At 32.4% G+C, this 24,400-nt stretch overlaps 1 protein-coding gene across 1 annotated transcript; it reads right to left on the reverse strand.

Annotated features, from left to right (window-relative positions):
- Positions 1-5,369: 5,369 nt before the first annotated feature.
- Positions 5,370-15,878, reverse strand: LOC108215379 (probable disease resistance protein At4g27220). The gene is made up of 3 exons (XM_017387881.2): positions 12,776-15,878; positions 10,710-11,324; positions 5,370-6,872 (listed from the first exon to the last, which is right to left on the reverse strand). The coding sequence occupies exons 1-3, from the start codon at positions 15,482-15,484 to the stop codon at positions 5,529-5,531; spliced, it is 4,668 nt and encodes a 1,555-aa protein (XP_017243370.1). The 5' UTR covers positions 15,485-15,878; the 3' UTR covers positions 5,370-5,528.
- Positions 15,879-24,400: the final 8,522 nt, after the last annotated feature.

Here is a 24,400-nt window from a genome sequence, read left to right on the forward strand (position 1 = left end):
GATGCTGCATATTTAAATGAAAAGCACATGCCTGTCGCATGAACGCCGTTCACACTTGACATGATTTATGTCTAACAACTAAAATTTATGCAAGTCAATCATATTTTAGAAGAGAAGGGTGTATTAAACTCGGATTTTAATTGATTGTTTTTAGTATATTAATTTTAATGTATTGTATCTGATTTTAATTTGTGCGGATTCTTGATAAAATGTCGCGGAGTTGATATAAATTTGTTAGGATTTAAACACAATAGATTTTGGTGAGATTTCAAAAAATTTAAAATACACTGACTAATCTTATAAAATCCATCATTTTATAAAGTTCAAAAAATCCATCAGTATATTTAAATACCATCAAATTTTGATGTAATGTTGACACGTGTGCAGTGATACTACTCTTAGACTCTTAGCTGAGCACGTCAGTGATCAATGATTCATGGCTTAGCTACAGCCTTCAGGAGTACCCTTGACGTAAATTTAACATTCACACCGACTTTCCTGTTAGCCCTCCATTTTTATAATCTTCTTATGCAATAATACCAGAGCTGTGTTTTAATCCAACGATTCATTTCGAGCACGGTTTAAATAAATATTTCAAATTTATTATTTTTTAAAAATATAATCTCTTTTTACTTGATTACACTATAAATGTTTGTTGTTCTGATCCATTTGAGTCTTTATCTCTTTTGGCAAATGACTAATAAGATAACATAACAGAATGTTAATTTGTGAAGTTTATTTGTTTATTAGGTGGTATTTGGTCATATGGAATTTTTTTTATCATCATTTAATAATGTATATATTGAACTTCTAATAACATTTCAATCTTGTACAACATGATTATAAAATTTAGGGTCGCGCTCAAGAGAGAACCAATGCTGAAAATAGAATCATGGAACCACTAAGGTTCTGCTGCAGAATTCTATATTTTACATAGATTTTTGCTATCTAAATATAAATACATGTTTTTTTGTATCGTTGTGTGTGTTCAGAAGTAATTTCAAAATATAATATATAAATAAAACATTTTTTATGTGCAGTTATGCTGCAAAACTCTAACTAATACTAGAAAAAGGTTCTCTGTGTGATATTGGTTTTCACTTGAACATAACCCATAAAATTTATGTCGTAAGTATTGTTGATAATCTATAAAGGGTAGCGGTCCACAGCCATTAATGGCTGTGGAGCACTTAACCAACACACAGATCCTCGGCCATTGGATGCATATCCAGCGCCAGGATCATATTAAAATTTTAATATGTTCAGCGCTTTTTTAGCGTTGGACATCGGAATCCCCATCCAGCGCTAAAAAAGCGCTGGACATATTAAAATTTTAAATTGATCCTGACGGCTGAATATGCATCCAACGACCCAGAATCTGTGTGTTTTTTAACCAGTCCCTGGCATATGATTGCCAGGTAATGGACCCATGTATAAATTGAAACCCATGTCCTCTTGCTCCTTGAGGAATACACATTTGTAGTTTCAATATACAAGTGTAGCCACCACAAAAATTTCTCCAAACTCCAACACGATGCAACAATATATTGTTATCAATTATATTTTAACTAGGATGGTGCCCGCTGTCGCGAGCTTAAATGTTGAACAGATATTTGTTTTTTTTTCGGTTCTAAGTTATAATTTTGGTGTATTTTTTTGGTTTATCGAAAAAAATATTTTATATTATGTAAATAAATGCCTCCTTGTAGTTAATTTTAACATTGTACAATTTGTTTGGACTTTGTTAATAAAATATAGTAAACAGTTAGCGATTGGGACATAGAAATCGCTGAATTCAATAGAAGATTTGAGTGGAAAAGGAAAAAGTTATAGCATTTCCTTATAAGAACCCCTACGGGACAACTTTATTTGCAATTCGATGACATATTCATCCCTTTTAGATGAAATTATAAAGACATAAAATAAAGATTTCTCATATGATATTTATTATTTTTTAGTACGCTTTAGTAAATAAAAAAAATTAAAGAAAAAAATAAATATTTGATTGCCACATAATCCATGCTTGTTAAGAATTTTTGTTGACTTTTACTACCTAGTCCCTAGTCTATTCTTGGAAAGAGCCACATGAAGACATTAATATACTGTTATCCCTGCTGTCCATAAGTGATTCATAACGCTTTTGTTGAATCATTATTGTTGCGCACGAGTCTTCCTTTTTCTTTACATATCAAGGTAATGCAGATGAGCAAAGCCCTGATAGACTTAACCTCTTTCCTTTTATGTGTATCTTAATCAACAAACTTCTAATACATTCATTTTCTTATAAACAGGTTTATCTTGATTCAGGTATGGACTCTGATCTGAAGATCCCTATTATGTTCTTGAAAGCCCTAATTTTCTTTCCTCGTGGAACTCTTCCTGACAAACTGGTACTCTCCCCAAGTCTTTTCAATCCAACTTATTGCTTTGCGAGTTATAGTTTTAAGTAATTTTTTTCCTTTTCTCAGCGTCTTCCCCGTGGTTTTGTTGATCTTTTTGGGGAGTCTTTGCCTGAGATGTTAAATTTGAAGACTATGGAAGGGTTTAACTTTGCAGTGAAATATTCAAAAGAGGATGGATGTTTTTCCGACATGCATGGACTTTTGGCGAAGTTGCTCCCAAAAGAATGTCAATTTTTTTTATTTAAGCACTTAGGAGGAGCCAATTTTGAAGTGTTTATATTAGATGTAGGCTGTGTTCTGCAGGGTATACCTGGTATGATTTCTTACCTTGTTTTCATTTGTCACATTGAATACCCAATGATGACGTTATTTTTATCCAGGAAGGAATAACTCCTTTGAATGCATGTTTATTCGAATATTTGGGAAAAGTTCTAGCGAATGGAGTCCCTTGGTATGAAATATATAACTGCTGCTAATTCATTATGATATGTTCGATTTTTTGCCTCTGATTATGTATTGAATTACTTATATATTTTTCAGAAATTGTCTGAAGATGTTATTGATAAGTTTGGTAGTCAAGTTCCTTCTGGAATAAGGTTTCTTGTCAGTGATGGTAGTTTAGTCTCTCGTTCTTTTGATTCTGGGAATGGCACGATAAGAGGACTATAGAAAGTTTATAGGTTTTACGATGTATCAATTTGTGATATTCTGGTCTTCACATACACCGGAGGTGATCTTTTTGTTGTCCATGCTTTTGGAAAGGATTGTATGCCTAAACGTTCATGCAGTAAGATATTATTTGTTTAAGATGTGATAAATGTTGACCGTTTTCTTCCATAATATATTTTTCATATGATTATTTTCATTTGAAATGAGTTTATGGCTTTTAGAGGATGCTGGTCTGTATTTTGAAGTTGAAATCAAGCAATCTCACCTTCAAGATTATGATTTTGGTGTGGTAAGTTTTTGCAGTAGACAGGTTATGCCTTTATCCTTTTTCTTTTTGTTTTTTGTGATTTTCAGATTGTAACATTAATCTAAATATACAGACTGTACCTGTCAAGTTCAAGGCTGCAACAAAAAATCTTGGTGAAGCTGAAACTCTAAAAATACGCCATGGTCAAAAGAGCTGGAATGTGGTTCTGAAGAAGCGAACTAATAGGGTTGAACTTCACAGTGGATGGTCGTTGTTGTGGAAAGATTTGGATTTGATGACTGGTGACATTTGTGTTTTCAACAATGCAGGTTCTAAGCTTAAATTTAACCTTGAAGTATATAAGAAAAGTATCTGAAAATGCATGTTGTTTATTTAAAATGGTTATGATAGTCGTCTAAGATTTGCTCCTAAAACTGTTTTTAAATGTTCCAGTTCATTATGGTATAAACTAAGATCTCCTATGTTTACCAGAAATATTAATCGTTTGCAAAATTTACTATGATCAGATATATGAAATGATGTTTTGTTTGAGTGAACATATTAATTCAATGCAACATTTAGATGCTGCGAAACTTACACATAGATAGTGTGACATCAAATTTGATATCAAAAGTATATTTCATGAAATTTTATACGAAATTTGAAATCTTTCATAATTCCAATAATACTTTTATTTTTGTTAACAAATTAAATTTCATAGGTGAAAGATTTCTTTTAGTGTATAGTGTCAATGGATTGTAACACCATCTCCAACCCGTAACACTAAAAAAGTGTAACTTTTATGCTATCTTAGTTCCAAAATCACATAATGCATAAAATCCAACGCATCAACACTATAATTTATACTAAAATGAATCTTTTTACGACATAAAATGAACAAATTTATTTTTAACACTATAATTTACACTGAAGGAATCTTTCTCTGACATCTTTAAAGGAAACAAATGTGTTTTATTAATAAAAAAGGGCATTATGATGTAAAAATTACACCAAACATATATACTTTTAACACCAAATTCGGTATACTAGCTATAAATTTTATAGCATTTTAGTGTTGTATTAAAGTTGATTTACTGTTTAAATTACACTATATAGCGTTTCCTTGTTATGTTAGCTTTGCTTTAATATTCTAACAACTCTCCATGGAGCTGGAATATAACAACTTTATCGTTAATGTTTTGAAAATGCTAGTAACTTTAAGAGCATTTTTAATGAAGTTGGCTAAAATTAATGGGCTAAATTGGACGTTAAGACCTTACATAAAATTTGTTGTATGTTGTTAATATTTCAACTTTGTATAAATATAATATATTAGTTCAATATGATAACAAATGATGTGACAATTTTTCTACTTCCCTCAAAATGTTGACCAAATATACCCAACATTAGTGGATTGCCTGTGTTTTTAGACAAGTGTAACATGTAATTGGAGTGGTCTTTATTTATGCTATGCTTTATTAAATGTTAGCGAAAGAATTTTTATGTTTGGAGATGTTCAAAAATAGTTGTTGAAAAGGTTAGGAAATGGAGTTTAGCGAGGTAGGATTCTTATTGCATTTTAGAATAATCATGTACATTATGAAACCTAAATTAAATAAAATACGTATGAAATTATTTTGTGCAGTTTGACTTTTGTCATAGTTTTGATATTTATATAAATTTTTATTTATAAATAATTAAAATGTTGTTTTCCAGTTAATTAACCATTTTGAAATATATCTAAAAGCATGTGGCGTGTTTATAATAATATAATTTGTTAATAATACTGAAATAAATTTTTAATTAACATGATAAAGTAACTAAAAATGTAAGCTTAAAAAGCATATTTGATGATAATGTCCAAATATATTCCAGTTAGAGTAACCTAGAGCTAAAATACATTTTAAAATCGTGACTAATAATGTGATTTTTCAAATAAAATCTTATATTCAAATTTGAATTGCTTTTTTTATTAACCAGATTGATTTCATCGATTTACAACAAAAGAAATACAATACTCCATTCTTAACTGTAAAATGTGCAAGAAAACATGAACTCAACTGATAAGTGTAAAAGAACTCACAAATACAAAATTTGCAGTACTGAACACTCTCTTAAACAAATAGACCTGTTCCAGGCCCCTAGACATTTCATCTCTGGCGCTGCCCGTCTTCCTGTTTAAATAGTCTGTAGTCTGGAACTCTTTTCCATTATTCTACATATGTAACATATTCCTTTCCTGTATTTGCATTCAAGCAAGTGAAATTCTGTGCCCGGGGACACCCAACCAGATCAAAATAATATAGTCTGGGCATATTGAAAGCATAGCTTTCATTAGGGCCAAAACTTTTGAGATTTGGCAGATTTACAAGTTGAATAACCGCGAGTTCAGGGAGTGTAATAGTCTTGTCATTTGTGTCATCACCCCTTGCATCTTCGACAATGTCTTCTAACAATATGCAATGTGATACTTCCAATTCTCTGAGTTTTAGGAGATTCCTGAAAACAGAGCATGTGAAGAGAGTAGAGAATCCACAGTCATGAACTCTCATAAATTTTAAAGCCGGCATATAGCAGTCGTAATTTGCACCGTGGATGAAACTTTTGAGGTCTGGCAAATTTTTAAGTTCAAGTGTCTCGAGTTCTGAGAGGGAGATAAAACTCTGTTCACTTGTACCAGAAGTTTCATCTCCCCTTGCATACTCAAAGATGCCTTCCAACATTCTGCAATCCCGTACTTTTAAGTCTCTTAGACTTTGTAGACTTCCAGAGCACATGAAAAGAGAAGAGAGCCCACAATTACTGACTGAAAGAGAGCGCAAATCTGGCAGAAGTAAACACTCATGATTTGCACTGTAGATAAAACTCTTGAGCTTTGGTAGATCTTTAAGAGTAACTGACTCCAGTTGAGAGAGTGTAATAGTCTTTTTATTCATGCCGGAAACCTCATCACTCCTAATATCCTCCACAATTTCTTCCAACAGAGCACAACTTGATATATCTAAACGTCTGAGACGTGTAAACTCTGAGAATGAAAAAAGAGAAGAGAGTCCACAATTCTCAACAAACACTTCCCGTAAAGACGGGATACGGCACCCATAATTTGCTCCATGAATAATACTTTTCAGTTTTGGTAAATTCTTTAGAACAACTATCTCCAGGTGAGAGAGCGTGATAGTCTTGCTATTCATCCCAGACATTTCAAAATCCTCCACAATTTCTTGCAAGAAAGCACAATCTGAAATTTCTAGTTCTTGGAGTTGTTGTAGACTTCTAAAGCCTGAGAATGTGAAAAGAGCAGAGCCTCCGCAATAGCTGCGAACTTCAAGCACCTTCAGCCTTGGAAACTGTAAAGATTTGAGCTCATGCCACCAAACCCGACTCAAAATGAGTGTTTCCAGATTATGTAATCGAGGTTGCCATTCAGACGGAAGTTGTATCTCGTCATCACAACTTATATTCAAGCTCTTTAGTTGGCTGCTGAATTCTATCGATTCCAGATTAACTTTCCCACACCTGGCTAGTACGAAATCCATCAAGCTAGGGAATTCAACCTACAAAACAATTCATGTCATTTTATATTCGCCTAAAGCTTAAGCGTCTCCAAGATCATCATACTGGGTTACATAAATATATAATAAATAATTCAATTTCTAGTAATTAGTATATTAGGCTAAATTAGAACTTCAACGATTATATTTATTTGTGTCCCTAACATTATTATAATATTAAATTGGAAATCTATTAATAAAGAAATAATGTATAAGAGATGGTAAGCATTAATATGGAAAAAAAGTAAATATATGATTATTAGATATATAAAATAAGAACCTATCTTATAAATTTTAGTTTAGAACCTATCTAGCTAATCCCTGAGAGTTACACTTGGAGCAAGGTCTTAATAAGCAAGTACTGCAATATATAGTCATGGTTCCGAGAGAGCGGCATAAATGATCATTGAACTTAGTTCTTATTTCCAATCTAGTCATTTTACTTTAAATATTTTTTTAATGGTCATTAAACTAAAAACTTACTTAATTTTGTGGTCACTCCGTTTTCCTAACACATCCATACTCTAGCAGTTTCGATAGATGAAGAACTCCGCAAGAAATTTACAGATTTCAAGACTTCATATGGTCTATGTAACGAATGAAACAGCATTATCTAATAGAAATAAAAAATGATGCAAGTGATATCATTTGTTTTGGCTTTATTGTACCAGTTAAGTAATAAATCAATAACAAGCAATAAGAAATGTAGTCTCTGACTTAAACTTTGGGTATTTCTTTTCCCTTACCTGATTTTTTTTTATTTTCATATATAATATATTTCAAAAATCATTAGCACTAAAAAATAATATGTAAAATATTTTTGAAGATCAAAAATAAATTTTAATTTAGTTTTTACATATTAAAAATAATTTTAATATATTTTTTAAGTCAAGATATTTATAAGATTAATGAAATTTTTAAATAATAAAATATATCAAATTATAAACGTAAATATATTTAACTCTTTTAAAATTATTTAATATTTAAAAATCAAATATAGGGATAATCATATAATTTTTCATTCCGTTTCCGGATCAAAACCAAACAGGTAATACAATTCAGTATCATTCTTCTCCTTTTCTATTAATAAAGAAGTCTATTAATAAAGAAATAATGTAAAAGAGATGGTAAGGAATGGGTTAATATGAAAAAAAAGGGAAGTAAATATATGATTATTAGATATAAAATAAGAACCCATCTTACAAATTTTAGTTTAGAACCTTTCTAGCTAATGTATACTTTTATCGCTATTTGATGCCACAATGTTAATTTTATTTAGGCCCTCCTCTTGAGTTTTTTTTAGGGGAGAAAGTAAGTGAATGTAAGTGTGAGTAAACAACTTTCACTTGAGTGAAAGTTTTGGAGTGAAATTATGTTATAATTACATTCATCTTCACTTACTTTCTTCTTTTTAAAAAATTGTGGCGCCCTGAGAGTTACACTTGGAGCAAGGTCTTAGAGCATCTCCGGCAGAGTCTTAGCCGGTTCTCTAAATATATAATAAAATATGTATATTTTAAGGGATTACTACATTTTATTGAATGAGAACTCCAACAACATTCTCTATTTACATTCCCTATTATTATTATAACATTATATTCAACTTGTAATAAGGAGAGAGAAAGGAGGGAAAGAGTGAGAAAAGGGAAAGAAGTGAATATTTTATTATTCAAAATAGTATGAGGAATGGTTCCACAATCCTTAAAAATGAGGAATGAAGGTGGCATCCCAACTTTTTAAGGCATGACTAAGACTCTGATGGAGTTGTATTTTTGTCATATTCTTTATTAATATAGCTTAGGACACCATATAAGAGCAACTCCAGCAGCTTCCTTATTTCATGTCCTAAGTCCAATTATAAGGAATGTGACATAAATTAGTGCTCCAGCAGTGTCTTAGAGGTGCCTTAAATCACTAGGATCCTCCTTCCATGACTTATTAAGAGCATCTGCAATAGACTCTTAGAATCACTCTTAAATATAATATAAATTATTAGCTCTTAGCAATTTAGTGTACATGTACTCCAACAATGTTCTTTATATCCACTCTTTATTTATTTTTATATTATTAAAAGTACATTGAACTCATAAAAAGACAAAAAAAGACAAAAGAAAGTGGAAAGAAAGAGAGTAAGTGGAACAAACTTATAAGAGCATCTCCAACGGTACTCCTAAATCATTCCCTAAACAATAATATAAAATGTGGTTCCTAGTAAGTTAATACACCGGAAAACGTGAGAACTCCAATGCTACTCTTTATATTTGGCTCCTTATTCACATTTTATATTTATTTTATATAAATGAGAGGAAAAAGTTAACTAAAAGAGAGAGAAGATTGAAGGAAAAATAATATAATATTGAGTTAGGAGCTACTAGATGCTCTTTAAAAGAAAGGAGAGAGAGTAGGCTCCTAAATTTTTAAAGAGCATCTAGGAGTCCATTGGAGCACTAAATTTTGATTTGCTCCTAAATTTTAGACTTAGGAGCTTGTTTAGAGAGCCCCTTGGAGTTGCTCTAATAAAATATTAGTTAAGAGCTATCTAGGGGCTCCTACAATTGAGGAGAGAGAAGAGACTCTTAAGCTTTTAAAGAGCCTCTAAGAGTCTCTTGGAGATCAAAATTTGGCATGGCTCTTTATTTTTTAATTTAAGAGCTCAAATAAAGAGCTTATTGGAGATGCTCTAATAAGGCACCACTAGTCATGCCTTATTTGATTTCTTTAATAAAAAAATCCTTTCTCTCTATTATTGTAACTTATTTTCTCTCTCTTCCTTCCATCTTTTATCAATCTCTTTCCAAATTTATTATAATAATAATAATAAGGAATGAATTATAAGGATCATTGTTAGAGATGCTCTAAGTAAGCTGCTGCTAGAGATGTTCTTAATAAGCAAATACTGCAATATATAGTCATGGTTCCACCTATACTTAGAAGTTGTTTGCCTATTTAGATGGGTGTTTAATCATAATATACTTATCTATTTGTTTGTCAAAATAAAATATCTCATAATATATGTACTCTTCTTGTTCAATATAATTTTTATATTGAATATCATTAACTTACATAACTTTCAAAAGTTATTAAATTATTAAGTGAATACTCCTTCCTGTGGCTTTTGGAAAAAAAGTTTGAACTACCTAATACTCCCTATGGTCCATAATATAGGGTGTTTGACTTTTTACACGTAACTTTAAGTTCTTTGACCGTGTAGCAAATATTAATATTTTTGTAATTTTCTTTTTCTGAATAAAAATATAACATAAATATATTTATTCAGAAAAAGAAAATTTTAAAAATACTAATTTTAACCATGTGATCAAGCCTCCTAAAAGTACGTGCAAAAAGTCAAACGCTCTCTATTATGGACCAGAGGGAGTACACGTCTCTCTCTATTTTCAAAGCAATTATTCGAATGCTTTTCCTTAAGATGCTTTTGGAATACAATTTCCAATATTTGACTAATATACATATACTCACAACACAATTTAATTTAGTTCAATCATCAAGGATAGACAAGAAAAACTATCAAAATAAGAATGAATGAGTATTTCATAAGATTTATAAGTAAATATTAAAACAAGTACTGAATATTGATAATAGTAAAGAATAATTTTCCAATTTATTTTATACAAGCGGTATATTCAATTTTTAAATTAAAGAACCATTTTTTAAGTATAAATTATATGTAAACTTTTTACAGTATTATAATTTCTAATATATTAAATGCAAGCTTAAAAAGTATAAAGAACTCAAGTGAATCAACAAAAATTCTCACCATTCTCACCATATAAAGAATTTAGAGGTATGAGAGAAGTTGTTTTTAAAAAAATATACACGTACCTTTACTTCCTCCCCCTTATTGTACCAAATGCGGCTCAAAGTTGACAAATGCTTTGACCTCAAATCCTTTAACTTAGGAAACACCAAGACATGATGAGTGATTTCTTCTTGTTCACCTTCCCCTATGATCTCTCTCATCATTTTGCACTCTTCTAACTTGATTTCCTCAAGGTGCACAACACTTCTGAAAACAGAAGAATGTCTGAACACGTTTCTCAGGTTATGACATCTGAATATTTCAAGTGTTTTAAGATTTGGATACAAATTTGTTGCAGTAGAACTGTTCCTTAAGTTGAGCCCTGTTTCTTCTAAACATGGCAATCCCTTTAGATACATAACACTTAAAGCGAGTAGTGGGCATACGTCTATGTTCTTGCCATCTAAGCCAACTTCGGAGATCACTGAACTACAGTCACTTATGCTTAAGGATTGCAAATTCTGTAGCTTATGCAACATGGCAATTGGAATCACCGTTTCAAATCTACTACAGTAATCCAAAGAGAAGCTCTTTAATTTGCAAAAAGATCTGCTGTCATTATTATAATCACTCTCCCAAATATCACTAGCATCTTCTACATAGAAGATTTTCAATATCTCTAGTGAAGGAAATTCAACCTGTTGATAGTTTAATGTCAATGTAGTGTGCTCAAAATTCAAAATATTTAGAAATGAAATACAGAGGCATAAACCACAAACGAGACTTCACTTTTAATTCATGAAAGATATTTTTAGTTAATATAATTATTTAGGGAAGAAAATGGAGTTAAGAGGCCATATAATGTAGATCGAATATATATTTACTTTTTGAGAAATCGAATATATATTTACTTATTTAGATTTAAAACTACATGTTCAAATTAATTTTCTGTAATATGTTCATATATTGGGTATAAATATTTCTCTGTTAACTTAGCTGAGTACTAAATTATTAGTATGTTAAAATTTATTAAGATTACTTAAACAAATTTAATAATTACTTAAAATTATTTATTACAACTAAAATTAACACTTAATATGATTTTTAATACAAAATTTTAAATTTACAATATACATAATCCAAGTAACTAAACAATTGAAGGACAATTATTAGAAGTATGTATCAAAGTACTAACGTGAGAGCCCGATTTTCATATACATTGTAATTGTATAAAATGGTTTTTTTTTTCATTTTTCAAACATAAATCATATTCATTTATTAACAATAATCAACATGATACTGTTGTAATAGAGCATAAATATCATCTATAACTTAATTATCTCTAATATTTAGTATTTTCCAATAATAACAATTAGATATCTTCTTAAATAGATGATGAGGGCTAGATTATTTTATTATACTTCGGGTTATTTTGTTTGTTCTGGTTAAAATCTCTTCTTGTTAACTTTTTTATACCAAAAAACACCAGACTTGATAATTAGGACAATGTTTGGAAATGGAATCTTTCAAACAAAAAAGTAAAAAATACATAATTTAATTGATTTTAATTAATAACTAGACATACTTGCAATAAATAAATAAATAAATATATATATATATATATATATAAACACACACACAAAATTATATATACAATGAGAGATAATATGTGTTTATTGGAAAATAAATATGAACCATCAGATAACTCTATAGCGTAATCTATTTCAATACAACCTTCAAATTATGTTTTTTCTTACAAATCAAGATATATGAAATACGAAAAATCAAATTTAAAATTAATTAAAAAAATACATTATCATATACTTAAATTATAAAAATATACAAATATATAATAAAAATATTTATTATTTATACTACCGATTTACAATATAAAAAAATATTATAAAAACTAAATTTTTAAGAGAAAATATATCAGTCAGTTAATATAACTTAATCAAATTTAAATTTATTAGTAAAAAATGTTAATAAAATAATACTCAAATTTAAATTATAAATAATAAATTTTGAATTATATATTAAGACTAGTAATTAATAAAGTATAACATAAGAATAAATTAATAGAAGTAAAACTAGCATGGTCAGGAATAATATTAATAAATTAACAGAAAATAACATGATTTGAACATACCATTCTATGGAATAGAGGTGGAAACTGAGCTGAGGGCTGCATGACGGTGTCTTTATTTGCCCCGTAGAAGGTTCTGAGTCTGGGCACATTGCTTAGCTCCAATTCTTCTAATTTGGAGAAGTGTATGATATCTCCATTAGTTGAGCCTTCATTTATTATTATTACTTCTATCACATGACAATCTTTTATCATCAATTTTTGGAGCTGGGTGAGACATTTTGCAACAGAGTTGCAGAAGAGGTATTTTAAACCGCGGCATCTTTTAATTTCTAAACAGGTTAGTTTAGAAAAAGATGTCTGCTGGCTAAGCTGAATCTCACCCTGTGACATACTTGCTAGATGCTCCATTTCGTTACATTCTTCAAGGTGCAGCTTTCTCAATTCCCTGTTGTTATCAAGGATACTACCAATCCCATTAATATCACTGTGCTTCAGTTGCACATATTCAGCCCTCTCTACCAGACTTTTCAAGCTTTCTTTATGATAGCCTTCCAATTCAATTGATGTCTTGTAAGACAGATCTGCTTTGTCATAATATGACAAACCCCTAACCACAAGTATATTAAATAATTTTAGATTATCAAATATCTTGGTATCTTGAAAAGGCTCAGATGTTTGAAATTTCATCTGCAAACTTTTCAAGTGGGTTAGTGCATTAATCTCGACCAAAATGGGTTTCGCAACAACAGAACTATCATCACGCCAAATCTCAAATCCTCCGGGTATATGCAATTGTTCTAGTCCGGATAGGCTGGATATGGTATTTGGCTTCATTATCAATCGCCTCCCACTCCCCTTGATTTCTAGCTTTCGAAGGTATTTCAGGTTTGATAAATCTAGAGGTTCTGGAAAAGGCCCATCCGAAATGCAGAGAGTTTCTAGGTATTCCGGAAAAAAGCCACCATTTGTGTTGTTAATTTGAGTCAGGTCACAATTATCAAAAATCAGCGTCCTTAGTTTACCCAAGGGTTGAAGAGAGAACTGCAGCTTTGAAGGAGGAAAGGTATCTACAAGAAATAAAAATCTAAGATTCGCAGATAAACTGAAGAAGCCACCTGAGAATTGTTGTGTACGCGAGAAGCCGCGTGAGACATTGTTGAATTGTATCCACAAGCTATGCAGATCTGGACATACAAGATCATCAGGGATATGAATATTATCACCACCCAGATCTAAACGTAAGAATTTGGTGATCACAAAATCAGCATCATGAACCAACCGCACGTCACATGTTACCTGTAAAAATGCAAATTTTCGATCTATGAACGCTATAGATCTCCCTACATCTCTGATGACGTCATGAAGTTTGATACTATCATCTTCTTCACAATCGAGCAACAAAGAAGATGATCTGAGAGTATCAACCATTGATAGTACCCTAGATTCCCCAGATACAAGCTGTGACCCTGTTGCCAACTGGATCAGCCTCTCGATAGGAATGTTATAATCTTCCGGAAACAAGCAACACAAAAAGAGACATGACTTGGCATCGCCATGTAATTTATTGATACTCAATTCTACACAAGCATATACTTGTGGTTCTACTCCAGGAATGTTTACAAATTCACCCTTCTCAAGTTGTTCAAATGCATCCACCCATGAATTGTGAGTTTGGAATTGCAGAGCTTTACTGATTGCATGAATTAGGAGCGGTAAACCCCCACATTTGTCACACACTTTCTTTGCCAGAGACTCATCATGCATAGAATCAATTTGAGCAGTACCGACAATGTTCTTGAACTGACCCCACGCCTCATCATTTGGCAGCGGTGTAAGCTTAACAAGAGTCTTGCAATTGTTACGAAAGCATACATTTTCCTCTCGAGATGTCAAGAGAATCTTGGAACCCATAGAACATGGAATTCCAATAACATCTAGAGGAATTTCCCTCCATACATCATCTAGTATGACGAGGGTCTTGCCCACATTCAATAAACTTTGCTTCAGCTGAGAAGCTCTGCTTTCCGCATTATCTTCCGATTCAAAGTGGCACTCAAGATGCCCAGCAATCTGTTTCTGTAGTTGTATCACATCCAGATTACCATTACCGACGTTCCCTCTCGTGACCTTATTGAAGATCATCTTCTCCTTGGCTTCTTTCCATAGTTGTTCCATCATCCTCGTTTTCCCCACTCCTGGCATTCCATATATACCAATGATCGGAGTGCTATCAGTGGTCAACTTGCGCCATAGCTCCCCATAAGATTCATTTCTGGATTGAAATTCCTGGAACTCTGTATTACTTTTGGGTAAATTTTCAGGTGATGCAAGATGTGCAATTTCATTAGCCAAGAGCTCCTTTCCGGAATCAATGAGCTCAGTCAGCCTCTCAGTCTTCTTCACCGCCTCTCTGCCAAGTCGAAAACGAGAGACAGGGTTAGGAATAGGCACACACTGAATGCACCTCCATGATTGTCTGTTTTTGTATTCTTCTGCAAACTTTTCGGCGCTCTCCTTGATTTCTTCAGCCTCTTTCTGCCACTTATCTACATGAGGCTCGATTAGTTTACCATTAGCTCTTTCTGCAGCAACTTTTCTGGACACCCTCTCCTCCTCAGTGTTAGCTTTTTCGACTTGAGAATCGAGAGTCTTCACAAGATGCTTGTAAAAGAACATGTAACGGAATCCACGGAAGATGGTGTCAACTGCAGCATCAGATATTCTGTCCACAAGTTTCCCCACGATTGGAATATCAGCTAAACCAACCATGATTCTTACTTGCTTTCAAATTGTTGTATGTGTTCTTGGAATTGCGAAAGGAAGACGAGAAGCAAGATAGCAATTAAAGGATAACAGAAGAAAAGGAAAGAATAGCAGTGAGGAGAGAAAGATGACAAAAGAAGAGGGAAGAAAGAAGTTGAAAGAAGGGTAGAAAGGGCAATAGAAAAAACAAGGTAAGGAAGCTAGATTGGAGTTTTGAGATTGAATTAGTGAGATTGTAAGAATTTGAGATTATCAGATAACATATATATAATCTGATATAAGTTTTTCACGTTCTGGCCACAACTACAAGTTAGATACAGCCTTTGAGGAGTAGAACATGTTTACAATTTTAAACTAATCTTAACTACTCCATAATCTTTAGGTTACAGCCTGCAGAGCTTAAACAGTGGGTGTTTGGATAAGGTTAAAATAAGTGCTTTTTGCTTAAAGTAAAGAAGTGGAGAAGAAGTTAGAAGTAAATTAAGACTTATAAGTGGTTAAAGTGTTTGGCAAATAAGCAGAAATCCTGAAACAAAAGCTAGCATTCCTAACTTTTTATAAGTGCTTCTTGACTTCTTACACAAACGGTACGAATAAGTGCTTCTAACTTATAATCCAGAAGCCGGACTTTTAAGCCTTCCCCAAACACCCTCACAATAAGTCAATTGGATGCTTACTGAACCTGCATATCTGACTAAAATTGGATACCACATGCATGTCGTCATGAACGCCGTTCACACTTGACATGATTTACCTCTTCGAACAAAATTTGTGCAAGTCAATCATCTCTTAATTTAATTGCGGATAAAACATGTGATGCGCGATGTTGAGAAATGAAAAGGAAAGAAGAGCAACCAACAGAAAAGGAAAAAGAGAGCAGATGAGCTGGTAATGAATGAAGGATTTATATAACTCATTTAACTTTACCATGCTCTTCTTGTAATTGCATCTTAGGAATTAAGCACAGCCTGGAGAGTTTAACAAGTCATCTGACGGTTAGCCGTTAGTCTATAACATGATTAGTCAATCACACAAGTTGCACAATATTAGGATGTCCGATTCACACTAAGTATAATTTATGCAAGTCAGTTATCTTTTGCCGTGTTAGGTAATATAAGATGTTGAGATATACTCTAGTAGTAGTACTAATGTCATTTATTTATGATTAATGCATATTAGTAAATATAGGACATCAGTGATAAATGATTAATTGCTTAGCTGCAGCCTGCAGGAGTACCCTTGATGTAAGTTTAACAATCCAACTGGCTGTCTTATTACACCTTCATTTTTGTAAGCTTCTTCTACCATAACACCGAGCAGTGTTTTAATCGAATTCGTACTAAATGGAGTAATTAAGCATTTTAAAGAGTGATCGGCTGATAAATATGAGCATAGTCTAACAATCTGCGAGATAACATGCCTACACACTTCAGTATGTCTCCTCTTCCCCTTCCCGTTAACTTGGTATTATAAGCTTGTGAGTTTCAGAGGACAGCGATTTTTATTGGGAAGCTTTGAAATTAGAATATGCTTTAATTTAGTTCATGGTATTTGAAAATTTTCTATATATGATTGTTGTTTGCTAAAACACTATAACTACTAAAAAACATTAGGCCAATTTTGGGGCAAAAAATAATGAAAGGATTGTTGTGTGCCGAAGTACCAGGCTGATAGAACAAGAATTCAGTAAATCATTAGTACCTAAGATTGAATTGAGAGTAACTCATTACTATGATTCTGAACTCTTGTGAAATACTCCCTCCATTTAGATATGTTAGTGACTAGATATGATTAATTCTATAATTATTCTATGATGAAGATTGTTGGAAACATGTGAAATTGTTCACGTCGAATGAGCATTCATTCCAAAACGGCGGGTAAGATTTTTAGTTCAAATAGTTGAAATGGAATTATTAAAAGAATGAAAATTATAGAACTTTTTTCTGATTACCTCTAATTTAGAGTTCAACTTTCATTACATTCTCTCTCGTGTCATTCCATCGAAGTGAACACAACTTTAAGAGCTTTGACCATGTACTTAAAATTTTCTTTGAAAATAACATCATCACAAGTGATCTTATTGCTAGCCGTTAGTCTATAACATCATAAGTCAATCACACAAGTGGCACAATATTAGCACGTTCACAATAAGTATAATTTATGCAAGTCAATCATCTGTTGCGCTTCTTAGGTGTAACATGTAATATAAGATGTTGACGGAGTATATAGTAGAACTACTGTTAGTTGTTTATGATTAATGTATATTTTTTTTTTTGCCAACATGATTAATGTAATATAAGATGATTAATGTATATTAATTTATATATGCACGTCAGTGATCAATGATTAATTGCTTAGCTGCAGTCTGCAGAGTACCCTTGACGTAAATTTAACAAGGGTCTTTCTAGTGTGTGCCCAAGGGCACACATTAAGCACTAAATTTGATGGGTTTAGTGGATTTTGATTGGTGGAGTTTGGTGTAAATGCAGGGGGGCCATCCATATTTATGATTACATGACCAATAAGAATGCACCAAACTCATAAAATTTAGTGCTTAGTGTGTGCCCTATAGAAAAACCGATTTAACAATCCCACCAGCTCTCTTATTAGCCCCCATTTTTGTAATCTTCTTCTGCAAAAACACTGAGCAGTGTTTTAATCGAATTTGTACTAAATGGGTAATTAAACGTTTTAAAGAGTGATCGGCTAATAAATATAAGAATCGTCTAACAATCTGTGAGATAACATGCACGAGTCCTCGTCATGCTAAAATGGACCGTCCATAAGACTAGATCGGACCTCTCTAGCTACTGTGGGATAAAATCGGCTTGCTTTATGTCCCTACTTTTGGACTTTTGTCATTGTGGGATAATATCACCAGCTTTCGTGTCCACACGTTCGGTAACATGATTATTCAAGCTTCGAGAGTTAGCTCTAAGTATCATGTGGTCAAAATGTCTTTGGTGGGTAGGTGTAACATCCCGAATTTTCGGAATATTAAAAACTAATTTCACGACATAAATAATACCATTACTTAAATCAAATCCTCAAATAATATATATGTCAAAGCAGCGGTCTAACCCAATAATCAAAAGTCATAAATTGGAGACGCAGCTCCATAATTATCCAAAACCAATAATTAATAAATTCATCAAGTTACACTAAGTCTTTATTCACTAATGCATATAATCACGAAGCATAAAATCCAAAAGCCTCATTCTTATTCTCAAAATCCTTCCACATAAAAGAACCTGAAATATAGAAAAACGGATGAGCTACACAGCTCAGCAAGTAACAATTTGACATTAAATAAATTTCAAAATCAATGGGCAGTTTTATAAAACATTGTTTCTGAAAAACAACAACAATTTGTTATATATTTGCGAAGTTAAATCCAACCCAAAGTTTATGTTTTAAAAACAATTTCAGAATTTAAATAGAACAGAGCAGTACAGAATAAAATAAAACGAACATCTTATAAATATCACAGTCTTGCTCTACGGCCACACTTACCCAGTGACCGGGATCATATTCTTATTCTTTCGCCACACTTACCCAGTGACCGGGATCTAAAGTTCAATAATCACGCGCCCTTAGCAGGTATCTAAAGTTGCACACTTGTGCGCCTACTAAGGGTATCTAAGGCTAGTTCCGGAACTATAGCGTAGATTACGAACGGGTTCGAAACGTAGAGACTGTGTTCTAAATTCACAAATACTTATATCTTATAAATTTGAAATCAAAACTCTTATATCTAATACGAAATTAAAAGCAGAATCAAAATATCTTTTCAAAATTTAAAAGTAAGTCAAAAGTACTTACTTGAAAAGCGACTAACAGTGAAATTAACACACGAGCAAATCCTAAAAATATTTAATCCACGGTTAACAAGTACGCAAATCCTTTAAAATTAACTAGTACACAAGTAAAATCATATTAGACACGACTGTGCACATAAATCAAATAATATACTATCTGATACTAGGGGTGTTCATCAAACCGCCCACACCGCATAAACCGCCCGCACCGCTCCGCACCACACCGCAAAATGCGGTTTTTCTTTTTCGTGGTGCGGTTGCGGGTTGAAATTTTAACAAACCGCGCGGTGCGGTGCGGGTTGCGGTTTGATATTATACAAACGCGGTTCAAACCGCACCGCACCGCTTTATTCTAATATATAAAAATATATCATATATAATTACAAATATTTATATTATATATATAGATTATTTATTATGATGTTATCTCATATGTGTGTATATATATGTTCAATTTACTCAACTTAATTTTAATAATTTTTTAATACAAATTAAGATTAGTTCTAAGACGACAAATTAAATATTATAATTATATTTGCTTTCTATGAAATAACTTGTTAGTGTTAAAATCTTTTCATCTCTATCATTATCATTTTCATATTTTAGTTTACATTTTTTTTGATGAGTATCCTTAACTCCTAATTTGTGTGTGTGTATATTATTTTAAATACGTATAGTTTAAAATTATATTTATATTGTCATTCAAAAGTATAAATATTTTGAATGTCTAAACCACGCAAACCGCATGAACCGCACCACACCGCACCACACCGCACCGCACCGCAATTTTGTGGTGTGGTTTACGCGGTTTTTATATTACGCGGTGCGGTTGTGGTTTATGATTTTTCTCAAACCGCATGCGCGGGTTGGTTCGCGGTTTTAGGAAAAAACCGCACCGCCCGCACCGCGAACACCCCTATCTGATACAATTTTCAGCATGTGTTGACAAAACAGGTGTATAAAAACTATGTACAGGCCATCATAATTTTAGTGAAATATTGTGAAGGATTAACTTGCATATATCGACAATTACAGTATAGCATGCCAAATCGCGTAGCCTCACCAATTAAATTGCATACATCGACAATTTATTTAATAACAAAATCACGTAAATTTTATAATCCATACACATAATTACTAAAATTCTAAAAGACAAATAACAAATTAAAATTAAAGCATGAATTCACACATTTAAGCTCAAAGATGTAAATATAAATTATTATTATTTTTTTTAAAAAGGAAATTAATTAAATAATAATAGCACGCATAACAAATTTATAATATATATTAAGATCAAATACCTGTGAATAAAGCAAGAACCATCATCATATCCTGTTATCACGAATATACAGACTAAAATATGAACTTATACTTTTCGGCAAATAATTAACATGCTTCTGCACATCAAGTAATATTATTGGTGGGCTCAAGTAAAGCTTGCGACATGTAGTGATACAGTTAAAAAGAGAAAGACACAGATTCACATGTACAGGAGCACAAAGTAAAGAAATTGTTATGTACCTCTACGACGAGTTCCCTGTACACTTTTTAATGTACCCTAAGATGATCTTATATAGGCAAGCAAAAGCAAAAACACCTAATTTTAAAGTAGGAAGTTACGAAATTTAGTCATAAACTTTGCCCTCCTCTTAAACTAGTTTCTAAAATAAAAGGCATTCTTACAGAGATTTTGATTTTCAAAAATATTCCTACAATCCTTTCCATCAATAAAGAATTTTTTTTTTCCAAATTAACTAACACAATAAAATTCTAGAAGGTTCTAATTAATCTAAATAAATACAAACAATCTAAATCTAATATCCAAAACATAATAACAATACTAATTAAATAAAAATAAATAAATAAATAAATAAAATCACCGGATTTTACAGTAGGGCTTTAGTAACCGGGTGCATATACTTGACTTAGATCCGATAATCATGGTCTCCAAGGAATATCAATTAGTTAAACAATCGATTATTTTTTTTATTTTTTGGTTTAATTTCACTTGGGATAAATTCTTTCTTCTTTTATGTTTCAAAGTTCAGTGTGACGTGTAAGGTAAGTTTATATTCGCACTTTCCAAATTATTTTTAAATGTTTTATATTGTTTTATTATTAAAATTTGGATCAAGAAGATATTTTAGATACAAAAAATTTCCACACAGTTTTGACTTATGAATCCGTTAGTAATTACGTATAGTTCTGAAATTAAATTATGATATATTACTAGGCGTACTCCGCACAATTTATGATACCTTAATAGAGGCGCATTATAATTGACATCTATGATTCTTTGAGATCGTGTTCGTGGGTATTAATGACCTTAACGAACTGTGAAATATGTTTATATTTGCATTATGAATATATGACTTGTGATTTTGGAATGGTGAACGATAAAACTTTTTGAAAGTTTACTTGATCCGTTAGTTGAATTAGTTTTGTTACTAGGTTGTGTAGCTCACGACTTATAAAATTTCAAGTATTCATCGCTGGCTGAGCTTTGAATTTTATTGAAGTGAACGAGTGTCTTAGAGAAATATTTAGACATTTATTTGAGGAGCTGTGTATCAATAGGTGTGATCATTACATTTTTATATCCTGGTTCAGTTTTGAATTTTTTGGAATTTATTTAAATGAAATTATGTGATTTTACTTGAGAAATTGATGGAATTTAAGTTTTATTTGAAATAACTGACCAAATTAATAACTCGGATAGCCAGTTGTTATAGGGTGGGTTAAGCAAAGTGACTCCAGGAAGTGGGGGTGGTTAGACGATCAAATACTTTTGGCATTTAGGAAGCAGCCTTTTTTTTATGATGGCTTCGGATGAGACGTTTGAGCAGGTGATGGTTTTTATGGTTAGCAAAATGGGATGGAATGCATCACATGTTTCTCAATGTCATGGTGTCTGGTTATTCAGTTTTTGTTGTCAAAGGGTGTATTGAAGGAGAACTTGAAGTTGAATTCGTTTATGGTGCTGGAAGGAGTAAACTAAAAAAACAGTATGTGGAGAGATTCTGTGTGGAATTTCCTCAAGTGCCAAATTTGTACGGCATTGCAGAGGATGATAGACTGAATTTGCAGCTTAAGTTATGTCGAGAGATTCTGTGTGGAATTTCCTTAAGTGATTTGTATGGCATTGCATTGGATGATGGACTGAATATGCAGATTAATTTCTTCTCAGGGAAAAACCTTCTTCGACTCTGTCTGCTGTTTGGAAAAAGGAACAGGTGACACCAGTGTCAATAAGCTATTGAAAGGATCATGTTCTATTTGTTTTCTGTTAGGAAGAATTTAAAAATATGTATTGGCACACTGACACTGACACCAAAAAAATAAACAAAGAAAGCGATGTTTAATGAAAATTTTATTTTATTTTTCTATCTATATTGTTTGATGTTATTGCAGACTGCACTGTGCTTATGGTTACCTGTGATTACACTAGAACGTTAACGTACTCTGGACAGTTAATAGTAGCGAGTTTTGAACTATATATTACAATTTCATCATCCATATTTAGTTTCTGTGAAGGGATGCTGCTACAATCACAGTGATCGCTTCATGGTGTATGACTTCATAGTTCATGGGCCGCTGGATTGATGGTTACACCATATTCCTGTGGGAGTTGGAAGTTTAGATTGGTTCATGAGAACGAAAGTTGTCACCACTCTTGCTCAAGGGATTGTGCAAGTAGAGTCCAGTTGTTTGCCTGGAAGATAAAGAAATAATATGCATATGTCTATAGCACAGTGAAATTGATTATCAGAGTATCTTGGAATGGGCTCCCCATCTTGTCCAGTCTGAACTCTACCATGGGCTTCTAGATGATGACATTTCTTCTTCATCCTAAATTATTGAAGCTGGAGTAGTTCTGAAGGTTGTGGACCTTGTTTATTTGTGCACACAGCATGTCCCATTTAGGCGTCCTAGAATGCCGCATGTTGTCCACCAGCTGCAGCAGTTGGCCTAGTCTTTTTCTGTGAAGTTAAATCAACAAGTTTCCGCAAATTCTATCTACACCCGCAAGAAGTGTTTTTGGATGGCTTCTTTGCCTGCTTGTGTCATTGTTAAAAAAGAATGTAGTTTTTTCCAAAGAGAAGGGTACATCTCTTATCTTACTGGGCTAAATTGATGCTGTCGCAAATCTGTCATTAGCGGTGGTTGTACTAGGTTAGCTCACCACAGGTGTGCCTATAGTACGACTTGCTGGTACAATGATTATCTTTGAAATAAATGAAAATGTTTCATCTGTATAGCAGAGCTTTCAGACAAAATTATGTCTGGTATTCGATGCTTGAAATTCTATTGTTTACATTCTTCTATAGGAACATTTCTGGTTGATTACAAACTAAAAAAAAAATTCTTTTCCTCATTTCTATACTAAACCTGGTTTGTGAATTGTAGTTGCGGAAGTAAGAATTAGTCCAGTTTTATGCACATCCTAGCTCTATTTCAGGTTTTTCTCTTACAGCAGTCATAAATCCCGGTTTTAATGCCAACGTATTCTTTCCTTGCTTTCAACTGAAGCTGTCTGAATAGGAGTTGAGTTTACAAAGAGCTCTGCAACTCTTATCCTTGACTTATTGCAACAGTGCACGTGAATACAAGGTAAGCGTCTTTCTCCCTCCGTCCCACCCAAATGTTTACATTTGGTTTGGGCAACGAAGTTAAGAAAATATGTCAAGAGTGAAAAAGTAAGAAAAGTGAAGATAGTGGTGAGACCGATTGATAATTAAATAGTGTGATACTTGATTCTTTATACTATAAATTTTACAATATTTTGGTAAGTTTGAACTATAAATAATTGGATAAGAGTACAAAAAATGGTTGGGACAGTGATAGTAAATAGTTTTATTCTATTCGAAATTCTAGTGTCAGGTGACCTTCAAGAATCTCGATCTTTAAAAATTTTAATATCGTCAGTCCACATGAATCGCAATATATATTTGATATCACAGATCAATTTCCACCTCATCGAAATCCTAGTCATTAAACACTTTTCTACATTTGAAAGGCAAGTTAGAAAACCAAAATTAGCAAGTATACTTATCGTAATCAAGAGGTAAATGGTTGAAGAATTCAGAAGTGTTGCCTTATCAAA

Source organism: Daucus carota, chromosome 1 (assembly GCF_001625215.2).
Source record: "Daucus carota subsp. sativus chromosome 1, DH1 v3.0, whole genome shotgun sequence".
Lineage (NCBI taxonomy): Eukaryota > Viridiplantae > Streptophyta > Magnoliopsida > Apiales > Apiaceae > Daucus > Daucus carota.